Here is a 16,299-nt window from a genome sequence, read left to right on the forward strand (position 1 = left end):
GCCTGGCTTCTATAAATATGTAAAGCTCTAGCCAGTAAAGTGATAGTGGACACTCCTCAGTGATGGGACAGCTGGGTATCCCAGGATACAGTAGAAAGCAGGAATTGTGTCCTTGTTGAATATGACAATTGCCATGGCCTGAGAGCATAGATTTGGGTCACTCCAAATTCCATGTTCCAATGTGGAGGGAGTCCCATGAAATATTTATAATATCAGAACAGCCATAAATGCTCTTCAGTTAGACCTTAGAAAAGTGGGTTATGGCAAAGCATAGAAAACAGCTATGGGACTCCAATGCCATCAGGTGAAAATTTTAACATTGGGCCTGCTAGATGCTTGTGTTCTAGTTAGCACCACCCTACAGGTATTCATCAGTCCTAGGATACTAGGTCCAACAAAGAGGCTGGCAAAGAATGGCTAATAGGTGCTAAAGATGGCCAAGACAAATTGTTATTAGGCTCTGGACATACTGTCTCCACCTTACTCCAGTTCTGATTGGTCAGTCAGATCTGTCCACATGTTTCCTCTGTGGGAATTCTCATTCCTATGATGAGGTAGGTGGTCAGGTTCAGAGTTTGCAAATCTGTCAACGTGGGAGAGACATTCCCACCGAACTCCATGGACAACAAGTCAAATCCAAGAGCAAGACAGACAGGCGACTGATACCAGAAACCGCCTCAGTGCTCCAGAATTATAGAAAAATACACACACACACACACATATAGCAGTATTCTTTCTCTGTCTGTCTGTCTCTACATCTCTGTCTCCCTTTCTTTCTCTCTCTCTCAAACATATACACCCCAAATGAATCATGAACAGAGTCTCAGAGTGGCTTGCTGGGTAATGCAGATGACTGTGATGTGGTGGCCAATAAAGAATAAATAGTAGAGGAAGCAGTAGCAGCAGATAATCAAGGGATGGCTTAGAATTCTGGGATTGCCCTTGACAATGGCCAGGAAAGGCTTAGTACTTCACGAATTGACCCAAAACCACAGCAGTGATAGCAAAGAAGCACAGAGTTGCACCAAACCCATGACCAGAAAACCCTAAATGGTAAGCCACATCATTAGTTTGGGGAGGTGAATTTATGTCAAAAGCACAAACTTTCGGATTTCATAAAGAGGAAATTGTCAGGCTCCAATCTTCCAGAAATCAATAAAACGGTTGAGGTGTCTAATGTTATTAATAAAAAGAGGAAAGAAAAAACATGAGGGAAACATGGGTGCAGAGATACAGATATTCGCTCACACAGAAATACCATGAAAGCATGAAAACAGAAGCCACAGGCATACAAAAGAAGTGAATATATATTGTAGCCTTGACAACCCACAAATATGCCCTTGAATATTTCTGTTGCCATCTGTTGCCGCTCATGGGGCTAACGGATTAGTCTGGTTTTTTGGCCCTTTGGAGAAAACTATCTTTAAAATTTATTATTATTATTATTATTATTATTATTATTATTATTATTATTATTATTTAAAGAGGTAGTGAGTGTTCTTTTTGGAGGTAGGGGATGTTTTTTTGAAAATATATTATTTGTAGAGTATTCTGCCTGCATACCAGAAAAAAGGTGCCAGATCTCTCTATAGATGGTTGTGAACAACCACGTGGGTGCTGGAAATAGAACTCAGGACCTTTGGAAGAGAAGCCTGTGCTCTTAAGCTCTGTGACATCTCTCCAGCCCCCTCATTTATTATTATTTTATTATTTAATATTTATTGATTCATTTTACATCCCTGTCGTAGACGCTTCCCTCCTCTCCTCCTGGTTCTACTCTCCCTGTTTCCCCTATCACCCCTCACCTGGCTCCTCAGAGAAGGGGATCATCCCCTCCCCTGTGTCCACCCACCCATGCCACCATATCAAGTCACATCAGGACTCAGTGCATCCTCTTCCCCTGTGGTGAGGCAAGGTAGCCCCGACAGGGGAATGTAATAGAAAAGCTAGCTTGTGGGTCAGGGTGCATTCATATGTGTGTTGGTCCTGTTGTGTTTACAAAGCATTGTTACCCTCGTGTCCTTCATCCCCTTTGGTGCTTACACTCTGCACAGAGTTCCTTGAGCCCTTAGGGGAGGGAATTGCTGGAGACATCTCATTTAGGGTGGGGTGGTCCAAGGCCTCTCACTGTCTGCAAATCAACTACATGTGGATCTCTGTATTTGTTATCGTCTGCTGCAGGAAGAAGTTTTCTATGATGGCTGAGTAAGGCATCAATCTGTGATTATGGCTGTGCTCCTTTAGCACAACTATAGCATTTACATTTCTCTGATGTCCATGGCCTGTGTAGATGCAGGCTCCTGGCCACCCAAGTCATGTTGGTTCAATGTTCCTTTCCATGGAGTGGGCCTCCTGAAACTCAACCAAATATTAATCGGTCACTTCCATGAAATTTGTGCCACAAGCACACCAGCAAATCTTGTAGGCAGGTTATCATTGGAGAGTGAAAGGTGTATGGCTGGATTGGTGTGTACATTCCTCTTTAGGTGGACTATGGTGAATGTTAAGGGGAACGCGAGCACCCACAAGCATGCATGCCATGTCTCCAATGTCTTATGTATTGATGAAAAAGCAGGCACTTGAGAATAACTATAAAGTTATGCTCCAAGAATCTGACACTTGGTGGAAATTAAACTTTCAGGAGTTAGCATGGCACCTCTTCATTTTCCTAGTTCCTCATTCTGTATCCTGTTATTTTCAGGTATTTCAGACTGAACAAAAAACATCTTTTCAGGCTGGAAATAGACTGTAATTTTCAGGTTAGATATAACAGTAGAATAATATTTGGTCAGGGGTGGACTATAATTATCTGTGTGCATTATTAAAAATATCAAGATTACAACATGTTTTTATTCATGAATGGACTTACATGTATTATAGGGATTTTATGTAGATAATTCACAATATGATTGCTGAAAACACTTTCAAAAATTTACTGTTATTTCACCCACTTCCTTCTTTTATATTTATCCTCCTTCATAATTAGAGTACCTCCCCTGGTTTATCCCAACCAGATCAATTGTCCCTGCCATTGTATTGCTTCCCTACCATGCTTTCTTGTTTCTACAGTCATTCCATGCTGAATACTCACAAACCAACATTTGGAGGTAGATGCCCCAGAGTAGAGAATGAAAGATATTTGTCTTCTGGATATGAGTTACCTAAATTATATTTTTCTTACTTACATCTATTTATATGTATGATATTTTCATGTTAAACATATTTATGAGTTTCCATTTCTTACCTATTGTGAACAGAATAGCAATGAAGGTGAGTGAGCAAGTATTTGTAGAGTGGGATGTCGAGTCATTTTTATGTATGTCAAGGAAAAGAGAGCAGGGTCAGGCAGCAGATTTATTTTTTCCGTTTAGAAAATTCTCTACTCTGATTTCTGGGATGGCTCAACCTTTTTAAAAGACACCCAGCCCCCCATTTCCAGAGATCAATTTTCATGCCTGTTCTGTAGAAGAATCTCATATACCACCCAAATCCTATTATACTCCCAAAAATAACAAAGAAAACAAGTATTTAGTTCATGTACTATTTATATCAATTACTATCATATAATTACATTTTGAATATGTATATTGTCCACACATTAATAAGTAACATGCATAACTTACTAAAATATGTTTTTAACAGCAGCTTCTATTCTGAAATAAAATGTCTGTGATTGGGAGACAATGTGAGGGGCTCTTATTTTTCTTTAAATACACATTTCAGAAAAAGTTACTTTAAAGTAGGTAAATGATTTAATTTTAGTATACTAATGGGTTTTATTAGAGAACTAATACATCAAAATGATCAATTTTTATTTGCTAGTTTTTGTTTTTCAAATGTCTCAAAGAGTTTTTATCAGGTCTTAAGAGAATAATGTAGCACTTGGGGAAAAAGATGCACACCAGCAGCCCAGCACTGGAGGCCAGGATGGAGAAGACCTCCACAGCCACCATGCCCTTGCCCTTGGTGCTCTGGTAGGCAGGGATGAATGTGACCCAGACACTAAGGAATACCAGCATGCTGAATGTCAGGAACTTGGCCTCATTGAATGTGTCAGGCAGGTTCCTCACTAGGAAAGCCACAGTGAAGCTCCCTAGGGCCAGGGTTCCTAAGTATGCCAGCACACAGTAGAAAGCAGTAGCTGAGCCCTTATTGCATAAAATGATGACATGAGCATGTTCAGAGTGTACATCTATGTCAATATAGGGAGGAGAGGTTCCCAGCCACACTCCAGAGAGAATAAGTTGAATCAGGACACAGATGGGGATGACAGCATTATAGATGCCTGAGACAAACAACCTTCTCATTGTTCTCCCAGGTTTCATGATCCTAAAGGCCAGAATTACAGTTATAGTTTTTGCCAAAACAGTGGAAATAGCCAACGTGAATACAAGTGCAAATGTTATTTGTTGCAGTATGCAGGAAACAGTATTTGGGCGTCCAATGAAGAAAAAGGAGCAGAAGAAGCAGAGGAGGATGGAGATGAGCAGGATATAGCTGAGAGTCTTGTTATTGGCCTTAACAATGGCTGATTCTCGGTGTTTAAGGAAGATCCCCAAAACTATAAATGTGCTGACAGAGAAGAACAGAGCTGTGCAGGCCAGAGCCATGCCCAGAGGATCCTCAAAGGATAGGAATGTCACTGCCTTGGGTAAACACTGGTTTCTCTCAGGGTTTGGATAGTCTTGACTTAGGCAAGCACTGCACTCCTGCTGATCTGTGCAGAGTAAGCGAATCAACATTTCAGTTTATACATGTATTTATACATTGCACATTTAATTCATAAGAGTTCTTTTCAATGATTTGTATAGCCTGGCATATTCGGCTTCATGATAGTGCCAAAATCATGAACTCTTTATGAATCCCAATCTATTGTTTTCCTTGATACTTAATAATAAGTTTTGTTTAAAGAATTTATTACTGTTTGTCTAAGGCATTTAAAGTGAAATCTATATTTCTCATATTCAGAAAAAGTAAAACTCTCAAGTAATCCTTCAGGTACTTTTTATTTTTTATTTATTTATTTTTTATTTTTTTTATCAGTTACATTTTATTAACTCTGTATCCCAGCCGTGTCCCGATCCCTCATTCCCTCCCAGTCCCTCCCTCCTTCCCTCATCTCCACCGTGCCCCTTTCCAAGTCCACGGATAGGGGGGACCTCCTCCCCATTCATCTGATCCTGTTTTATCAGGTGTCTTCAGGACTGGCTGCAAAGCCCTCCTCTGTGGCTTAACAGGACTGCTCCTCCCTTCGGGGGTGGGGAGACCAAAGAGCCAGTCATTGAGTTCCTGTTAGAAATAGTCCTTGTTCCCCTCACTTTGGGAAACCAATTGGTTACTGAGCTACCACAGGCTACATCTGAGTGGAGGTTCTAGGTTATATCCATACATGGTCCTTGGTTGAATGATTTAAATTACTAAGTATAGTATTTTGATCACATCAGTGTATCCAAATGCACTTCCCTGATTACACCATCATGGGTTCTTCTCATTTTGCTTGTTACTCACAGTTTCAGTAGATATTTATTACCCTGCTTCTACATATTTTCCCAAGGTACCATGTGAAGAAATTAGATCCCACATCCATGGCCTATGAAACAATTCTGATTTGGTGGTAAGCATACAACACTTGCATCAACAAATTGCAGCTCTAAGCTCAGATCAACCAGTACCTATCTCAGCTGTAGAAGTTGCAAATGCATTTCTACATTCTTTGACTCAGTACAGGACTCTTGGTCTTTTCATTATAATTCCAGAGTAATCCTAGGAATTGTTCTAATTTCCACACTTGTTTTTCTGGTCATTTTCTGAAGACTAAAAAAAGCCCTATATGTCACACAAGAGGTCTATAAATATTTAAATCATTACATCAGAACGGGGAAAATGGCACAGTAATATTCACTGGAGTTGGTGAAAGTCATTTACTTTGCTGATGTAATGCCAGCAAAGCTGAGCAGATTGTTAAAATCACTGTTCTTCTGACTTTTTGGATATTTTTTCTGTGTGTCTCCTTAGTAGTGGCTTTCTGTGCTATGATTCCATTTGTTTTTTCTACAAAAATTTATGTCTGAGTCTTTTTATGAAAATCCAAAACTTAACTTTATGTGTACACTGTTTATAAATCTTCTTTCTGCCTGGGACATCATTAAGCATAGATAAGCATATTAGATATGAGGCCATTATTTCAGAAGTTTTCTTGGGGTATCTTCCCCTAAACAGTATTTTGGTGCAGGGTAAACAAGGCATTGTGCAAACTCTGAGAGGCCAGGAGATTCAGTTATAGATTTAAGACTTCCTTTCATTATAGGTTTAGAGCTCCTTGAAAATGTAGTTTAAAGATCATAGAGGATACACTCCTGATGGAATAAAAATCAGTAAATAGGACAGATTGACTAAAATAAACTTTTTCTACTTTATAGCATGATGATGATGCATATAATAAAAGGAGTTATTTATTAGTATTTGCTATTCATACAAAGACCTGTTAAAGTATTTTCTGTTTTTCTGGACTGCACTCATACTACAAACACTGCCAGTCTAAAAGCAAACTGTCATACATTAAATATTTTTTCTTTGCAGGAGATTTTTTTTTGATTCCTTAAAGTAGAGTCATGGGCTTATAATACTATCTTTTCTGTTTCTATTTTTTTAATTGTTGCTGAACTTGTAACCATGGAAAAAACTCAAACACCCACTCTGTTCCACTTGTATAATCATTAGTCTACGTTTGAACTGTGAAACTTGTATAAATACAGAAGGACCTTTTTGATAGTAAATCAGAGCTACAGAAATGTCTGAATTTTAAATGTCAACTGAGAGATTCCCCTGACCACTGCACCTGACTCACTCCCTTCACTTGCTGAACCTCATATAGTATATACTCTGTGGAACACCCTGCTTGCAAACATACTCCAATTCTCTTTTCCATGCTGAGGATGGCCTCACAGAAAGGTTCCTGGTGCAGGCTCACAGAGAATGAACTGCCTACAAGAAAGTATTCATGGGACAGATATGTGCTCTCTGCACATATGTAGTAGTTGTGCAACTTGGTCCTCATGTGGGACTTCTAAGAGCACATGTGTAACCATTGTGCACATTGGTCTTCATGGGGTACCTATCAGCAAGATCAAAGCTGTCTCTGACTCTTTTGCCTGCCAATGGATTCCTTTTCCATAATTAGACTGCCTTGTTTAGTCTTAATAGCAGAAGTTGTGCATAGTCTTATTGCAACTTTATATGCCAAGGCTGGTTGATATCCAAGGGAGGCTCCTTTTTTTTGAAAAGAAAGAGAGGAAGGGCACATGGGTTGGCAGGTGAGGTGACAGAGAGGGACTAGGAGGAAAAGTGTGATTAGATGCTGCAGTAGTACATAAACAAATCAATTAATAATCCATTAAAAAGAAATAGTAAGATTGTAATAGAAATGAATGAAACAGAAACAAAGAAAATGCAAGTGTTAACTAAAGGAAGAGTTGGTTCATTCTGAAGATAAACAAAATTCACGGACCCTTGTCTCAAGTAAATCAAAGAAAGAAATAGAGGACTCAAATTAGTAGAATCAGAAGTGACGGAAAAACATTGCTACAGAATCCAAAGATATTCAGAATATTCTAAAGGAACATTTAGAAAAATTATATAGCAGAGTGCTTAAAATGCACATGAAATGGGTAAGTTTTAGATTTGCCCAAGCAACCATGACTCAAACATGAATTCAACTTTTATTCAACATCCTAAATAGATCTAAAGAGACCCATGAGGAAATTCAAACGCTCATGAAAGCATCTTACCAAAAAAGAAATCAAGGAAGCTGAAAGATTACAAAAGGAGACACTAATATGTTGGAGACCAGAGTGCACCATAACTGAAGGGTAGAGGATCAGAGTCCCAAAGTCCATTGAGCAGGTCCAGGGGTAGCAAACTATGGGCAGCCTGCCCTTCCACATACTCCAGTGAGTTTGGACCCCCAGGGTCTCTCAGCTGTAGAAACCAGACCTCAGATCCTTCCTGCTCCCCTGAGGTCAACATCAGGATTACTGGGACAGAATCCCAGCCACCAAGCCACAGATTCTCTGGACACCTTGTGGACACCAGGAGAATAAGAGAAACACAGGGATCCCAGATCCAATATGGCAGAGCAGAGAGGAATCTGCATACAAGGAACACAGTTTTAGGCAGGCTTATAAGCTGCAGCCCAGCTTTCTTCTGATTAACCCCCACTGTAGTCACCTTGGCCTGGAGCCCTTTGGGGCACTTGCATATGCTCAGTGTTCATGACCAGCAGCACCTGCACCCCAAACATCGGAGCTCCCATGCATGCACACTCCCTGACCTGCAATTCACCTGCCAATGTCTGTTTTTTTGCTCACTACCTGGCCTGTTCACTGCCCTTCAAGACACTGGCATCTGTATTGCCAGCACCCATTCTTAAGCCAATGCACATTCCTCATCTTCCTGAATGCTACACTAGACTCCAAAGACAGGCTGGTCCAGTCTTTGGTGCAGGTTCCAGGGACAAACAGCTAAGGCTACAGACAATCACATGGCAAAAGTCTAACATAAAATAACAGTCAACAAAAATCAGCACACCATGACTCCTCCAAAAACCCCCAAAACAATGGATATACTAATGTAGCTATAACAAAAAAAGACCTTAAATCTATGCTTATTCAATTATATGTGGCATATGAAGAGGAAAACAACTAATCTCTCAAAGAAATACAGGCAAATACAACCAAAGAGAGGCCATCATAGACAGGAAACCACAATCAAACAGGTGAAGGAAATGAAATTACTCATGACCTTAGAAAATTAGAATTAATAAAGAAACCACAAACAATGAAAACTGGGTATGGAACACTTAGAAAAGTGATCAAGTACCATAGAGATAAGCATCACCAACAGAATACAAGAAATTGGGGAGAGAATCTGAGTCATTGAGGATGTAGTTGAAGTAACTGGTAAATCTCTCAAAGGAAAGAAAAAGTATAGTTTCTGATGCAAAACATTCAAGACATCCAGGACACCATGAAAAGATGAAACCTAAGAATAATAGCAATAAAATAAACATATGATTCCAGGCTCTAAGGTCCAGAATCTATTTTCAATAAATTCATAGAGGTTTCACCAACCTTAAGAAAGAGCTAGCCTTAAACATAAAAGAGGCTTACAGAACATCACATATTCTAGACCAGACAAGAAAATACTTGTGCAACATAATAATCAAAACACTAAATCTACCCAATGAAAAAATAAATAAAAGAAGAAAGGAAAAAGGCCAAATAAGATATAAAGGCTGACCTATCAGAATCACACCAGACTTCCCAACAGAGACTATGAAAGCTAGATGGGCCTCAGTGGATGTCATGCAGACACTAAAAGAGCACAGATGCCAGCAAAAGTTACAGTCAACACAGATGGAGGAAACAAGGTATTGCATGACAAAACTAAATTGAAACAATGTCTTTGCAGCTTGCAGACCTAAAGAAGCTACTAGAAGGAAAACTCCACACAATGCGGTCATCTAAACCCAAGAAGCACAGGATATAGATGATATCAAAACAAAAAATTAATAGAACACAAGCACACAAACATACTATCAGCACCAACTCCACAATAACAAGAACTAACATTCATTGTTTTTTAATATCTACCAACATCAATGGGCTCAACAGTCCGAGAAAAAGACACATTCTAACAGAATGGTTACACAAACAGGATCCAACATTCTGCTGCACACATGAAACACTTCAGCCATAAAGATAGACACTACCTTGGAGTAAAGTGCTAGGAAAATAGTTTCTAATCAAATAGGCTGAAGGAGCAAGTGGCAGTAGCATCCTAATATCTAATCAAATAGACTTCTAACCAATATCAATCAAAAAAGATTGGGAAGGATACTTCATCTTCATCGAAGAAAAATCCACCATTAGGACATCAATATCTTGAAAAACTATGCCCCATATAAATGGGCACCTGCATTGTAAAAGAAACATTCAAGCTGAAATCACACATCAGTCCCAACTTAGTAATAGTGGGAGACTTATCCACCATGCTCTCACCAATTGACATATCATTGAAACAGAAGCTAAATGGTGATAATGAAGATTACAGAGGTCACGAATCAAATGGATCTAAGGGATTTCTACAGAAATTTTCACCTAGACACAAACAAATATGCTTTCTTCTCTGCACATCATGGATCCTTCTCCAAAACTGACCACAATGTCAGGAACAAAGCAAGTCTCAACAGATACGAGAAGAATGAAATAACCCCTTGTATCCAATTACACTGGCATGTTCTAGAGCTGGACCTCAGCTATGACAAAAAGAGCAAAACACCTGCAAATATATCGAACCTGAACAACTCTCTACTCAATGACAGGTGTGTCGTGGAAGAAATAAAGAAAGAAAATAAAGATGTTCAAGAATTAATTGAAAATGAAGGCACAACATACCCAAACTCCTATGACAAAATGAAAGCCGTGCTAAGAGGAAATTTCATAGTGTTCAGTGCCTTCATAAAGAAACTTGAGACATCTCAAACAAGCAATTTAACGACACACCTGAAAGATCTAGAAAAAAAGAAAAAGATACAGACACACCCAAGAGGAGTAGATGGCTTTAAATAATCAAACTCAGTGCTGAAATCAATATACAAAAAAAACAAAGTGATTCAAAGAATCAACAAAACCATGAGCTGATTCTTAGAGAAATCAACAAAATAGACAATCTCTTAGCTAAAGTAACTAAAAGGTAGAAAGACACTATTGAAATGAACAACATAAAAAAATGAAAACATGTATGTAAGGACACACACCAAGAAAATCAAAAGAAAAGTCTTACTTCAAAAGTCTATATGTCACAAAATTTTTAAATCTATATGGAATGCACAATTTTCTTGATAGAGTCCACTTGCCAAAGTTAAATCAAGATCAGGTAAATAAATTAAATACTCCTTTCTCTCCTAAGATAATAGAAGCTGTAATAAAAAAAAATCCCCATCAAAAAAAGTCCAGGTCCAGATGGTTTCAGCACAGAATTCTACCAGACCTTCAAAGAGGAGGAAATACCAATATTATTCAAACTATTCCACAAAATAGAAACAGAAGGAACATTACCAACCTCATTGTATGAGGCCACAGTCACATTGATACCTAAACCACACAAAGACCCTACAAAGAAATGAACCTCAGACCAATATTGCTTATGATCATTGGTGCAAAACTACTCAGTAAAATACTTGCAAACTGAATCCAAGAACACAACAAAAATATAATCCACCATAACCAAGTAAGCTTCATCCTAGATCTGCTGGGGTGGTTCAGTCTACAGAAATCCATCAATGTAATCCACCACATAAACAAACTGAAGAGAAAAAAACCACATGATCATTTCATTACATGCCAAAAAAGCATCTGACAAAATCCAACACCTATTCATGTTAAAAATTTAGGAGAGATCAGAAATAGAAGGCACATACCTAAACATAGTAAAAACAATATACAGCAAGCCTATAGCCAACATCAAACTAAACAGAGAGGAACTTATATCTATCACATTGAAATCAGGCACAAGGCACGACTGCCTTCTCTCTCCATATCTCTTCAACATAGTATGTGAAGTCATGTATCACACTGCAAGGAATTTAACCTATGGTAGCACTAGATCTCAGAATATAAAGAATATTTATTTAATCTTTCAACATTTTATTGTTTTCAATAAAACATAAAAAGTTTTGTTTGTTATCCAGTTGTCTAAGGGTTGGCCTTTTTGAATATGATAAAAAAATAGTAGATTCTCATTATATTAATGTATTTTCATTTTGACTTTTTATTTTCTTATAAAAATTTTCATTTTAAAAAGAACATATCTCACTATAAATCTTCTTGTTCTTTGCCAAGAACATCTTCTCGAGCCACTTTATATCTATTCTCTCTCAAATTCATGGACTTTTATTTATTATATGTTTATTTGTGTGTGTGTTTGTTCGTATTAAAAATACAACCTGGACATTCCATATGAATTTACTTGTCTATGTTATCACACATTTGACCATAACCCTAAATAGGCAAGCATATTTTTATTTACATCAACTTGCTTTTTCTACTATTATTGATACTGAAGATGACAAATATAAGTATTGTTAAAGCAATTCAATTTCTCATGCATTCAAGAAAAAAATCACACATGTACTTTTCCTGGAGTTCTCTTCAGGCAAAAATCATTAGGTTTGTTTATTGCAGAAATAAAAATCAATTCAGAGACCAAACCCTCAGCAGAGTGCAGGAAATCATTGTGAAAGAAGGGGAGTTAGTATGATATGAAAAGGATAGGAGCTCTACAAGGACCAATTATATCCGGACACAGGGTCTTTTCTGAGACTTACACTCAACCAAGTACCATCTATGGATATAACCTAGAACTTCTGCTTGGATGTGGCCCATGGTAGCTCAGTAACCAAGTAGTTTTCCAAAGTAAGGGGAATAAGGACTATTTCTAACAGGATCTCAAGGGCAGGCTCTTGGACTTCCCCCCCTCAGGGGAGGAGCAGTCCTGTTAGGCCACAGAGGAGGACTTTGCAGCCAGCCATGATGACACCTGATAAAACAGGGTCAAATGAAAGGGGAGGAGGTCCTCCCCTATCAGTGGACTTGGAAAGGTGCAGGGAGGAGACCAGGGAGGGAGTGTGGGGTTGGGGAGGGAATGAGGGAGCGGGATACACATGGACACAGAGTTAACAAAATGTAACTAAAAAGAAAAAAAAATTAAAAAAAGAAAAGGAAATGAAAAAATAACAGAAAAAAATCAATTCTGGACAACTGGAGATCTCACATTTAATGAGGAACCTATACCATGGAGATAGCCATGTCATGCACCAAAAGGCAGGTTTTTTTTAGTAGTTTTCATATAACACAATAGCATGAGAATTGCCACTCAAATCTTCACACATTTTGTGGCATCAGCAGTGATTACTAATGTATTCAAGGATGAGGGAAAGAGACATGGAGAACAGCATTGCATTATGACACCATAGTCACTTCGTAACTTTCCCCTTCTACATTCCCAAGCAGTTGAGGACAGGTATTATTTTTCTACCTGTCTGGTTGGAAATGTGCCACTCTGGACAAAATACACAAGAAAAACAGCAAACGGGTCTTTCTTCTTGTAGAACTTTCCAGAATCCTGGACCACAGCTCTGTGTACATACAGATTGAGGAGTCTGAAGGCAACACAGAAAAACTGGTCATAATATTGAACATTAATTTTTAAAATACTTTAGGCTAAATAACTTAAATGTACATACTCTATGTAAAGTGTATATATTTTTTGTGTGTTTAATTTTTTTATAATTTTTATTTTTTATATTAATCACAAGCTCAGTATCCAAGTGGGTTACCCTAGTAAGGGGAACAGCGACAATTTCTGACATGAACTCAATGACTGGCTTTTTGATCTCCCCCTTCCCTCTGAGGGAGGAGCAGCCTTGGTAGGTGACAGACGAGGACATTGCAGCCAGTCCTGAAGATACCTGATAAGCTAAGGTCGAAGTGGAAGTGGACTTCTCCTATCAGTGGACTTTGAAAGGGGCAAGGAGGAGATGAGGGAGGGAGGGAGAGTGGGATTGAGAGGGAATGAGGGAGGGGTTACAACTGTGATACAAAGTAAATTGTATGTATTTATGGGAAACTGAGGTTATTATATGTGAGTGTAGAATGGAGATTTGAAGTTAGCTCACCACCCATTATTAAGTGTTCAACAACAATTTATAGTGATCAAAATGTGACTCACTTCTGCCTCACCTATGTGAAATGTATAAGGCATCCACATATTCTCTCCTCTGAGGCAGCAGGTCAGAACTAATTTACTGAATGAATTATGGAAGGGTTGGCTTGTCAAGACAGAAACCCTATCACTCTTGCCTCATCTGTTTCTACCTTTACACTTCCAGTCATGTATTAAAACCCACACACTCTGATTCAGCTGAAAAAGGAAGCTCAATTTTCTCATGAAAGATTGTTTGGCCACTGGTGAATTATAATTTATTTCTGTGATATTTACCCTTGACTCCCAGTGCTAGGAATTATACTGTGCCTTTCCTTTCAAAGGTTAGAGACATCATCACATAGAATATTTACCAATTGCATTCTTAGTTAATCACAATAACTACTAAACAAACACAGTTTTAGTTCATTATATTTTAGAAATTGTGTAGGACAGGAAATATTTCTATCTTTCCTTAGACATCTTATCTTGATTTGGATTCAGTTTCTGGCTCATAAATATGTCTATATTAACAGTATTATGCTTGTAGATAACTGGCTCAGCAGGTAAGAGTGCATATCGATCTTGCATAGAAATATGAGTTCAGTTCCAAACATATGTATTGGGCAGCTCATATACATTGGTTCCAGAAATGTCTTTTATCAAAATCCAGAATTTATTCTTGTCTATGCTACCTCAAAAATTTGTAAAACTATTGATATGCTTGAGTTGGAGATGTGTGAATGGAAGGATGCATTGAGCTTCAGCCTGCCTGTATAATTAACATATGTGAATATATAGATAAGTTTGTATCCATGTGTGTTATCGTGTGTGTGTTTTCATGTGGTAACACCCACAAACATGCCTATATATAACATGAACACTCATTCATTCATTCATTGCATCATCAATAAACACAAGCATTCAAGTTCAATTCATCTAATTCTAGCTAAGGAATTAGCTGACATTATGTGTGCATTTGTAGGTGTATTTATTTGTGTATGAAGACATTATATATATTATTATTATTTAATATATATATATATATTATTATTTAAGCTTTAGTAATGCTTCTTTTACAAATTTAGGTGCCCTTATATTTGAAGCAACATATTCAGAATTGAGACATATATAATATATATATTATATATGTAATATAATATATACATAATAAATATGTATAATATATATTTGAAATACTGGTATATTTCAGATTTAAAGTCATCATACAGAAATAATGGGATTACTTAGTATTTAATGCTCTTGCCACATAAGCATGAAAGCCTGAATTTAATCATGATGAAGGGATGAAAATAATGTTTGGGTGCAGAAAATATGGCTGTAATCCAAGCTTTATGTTCATGAAGACAGAGAGAATACATAGGGAATGCTGTCCACTGAGAACAGCAAAATCAGAAAGTAAGGGTTTCAGAGAGATATCCTATTTAAAAAGGAAGTGGACAGCAACCAAGGAAGATAATCACAGTTAACTGTGGCCTTAACCAGCACATGTGTTCATATGCATGAATACCCACAAACAAGCTCACAGTCACAACAGAGCTAAGAACTTGAAATTTCACAATATATATTACACAATCAAGTTTGTAATTCTTTACAAATAATTCCCTTTACATTAAATGCTGAAAATTTTCCCAACCTGATTAAAGTTGCTTGGCCATTGAATCAGAACTTCATTGATGAAAAAGCCTTGGTCTTGTGGACTCTTGAAGACAAATTCTCCCACTTTAAGTATTAATGAATTTTGCTTACTATGTGCAATAAAGTTTTGTATATCATATGTTTCCATAATATTCTTGTTCTCATCAAAGCTTATTTCATCTCCAACAGCATTTGTCACTTTAATTTTTCTCAAAAATGGATGCAGCTGAAGAGAGACAAAATTTTATATGAGTGGCCCACACAGATTACTGGTTGACCTTTAAGAGAAATTCATTTTCCCTCTCTCTGATATGGGTTTCTTTTTGAAGGTGCTTAGTTTGTTTAGGTGTCTCCCCAGTTATGTAGCAAGATTACAATTATTCCCCTTGGAAGTAATGCTAGAGATACTGAACACAAGTAGAAATATCATCTATGAGATAGAAGATAGTATAGTGTGTAGCGTGTCCTTAGTTGGAAAAAGGTCCTGTGTCTTTCTGCAGCACAAGAAAAAAAATATTTCCATTTAAAAGATGGAGATTTTAAGAGGATTCACACTGGTGGTGCTCAGTGCACATGGTTAATGAGTGCTAGGACTCTAGTGACTCCACAGCAAGTAAGAGGCTATGCTGTGGACCCCAAAACACCAATGTCTATGCTTCTCAGCTTTAAGGTACAGTAGAAGAAAATAGGAGCTGTCATCTGAAGTCTCCCAACCGAAAAATCCCAGAGCCAGATGGTTGTAGCATGGAATTCTACCAGACTTCCAAAGAGGACCTCATTCCAACACTCCTGAAACTATTCCACAAAATATAACACAAGGAATATTGCCGAATTCATTCTATGAGGCTACAGTCACTCTAATACCTTAAACCACACAAA

The 16,299-nt window shown here is 37.8% G+C and overlaps 1 protein-coding gene across 1 annotated transcript; it reads right to left on the reverse strand.

Moving 5' to 3' along the window:
• Nucleotides 1-3,594: 3,594 nt before the first annotated feature.
• LOC132650858 (vomeronasal type-2 receptor 116-like) lies at nt 3,595-4,352 on the reverse strand (the record flags this gene model as incomplete). The annotated part of the gene is made up of 1 exon (XM_060376189.1): nt 3,595-4,352. A coding segment is annotated over one exon (534 nt), but the record flags the coding sequence as incomplete, so codon positions are not given.
• Between the last annotated feature and the right edge of the window lie 11,947 nt (nt 4,353-16,299).

Source organism: Meriones unguiculatus (genome assembly GCF_030254825.1).
Source record: "Meriones unguiculatus strain TT.TT164.6M chromosome 13 unlocalized genomic scaffold, Bangor_MerUng_6.1 Chr13_unordered_Scaffold_34, whole genome shotgun sequence".
NCBI classification, from domain to species: domain Eukaryota; kingdom Metazoa; phylum Chordata; class Mammalia; order Rodentia; family Muridae; genus Meriones; species Meriones unguiculatus.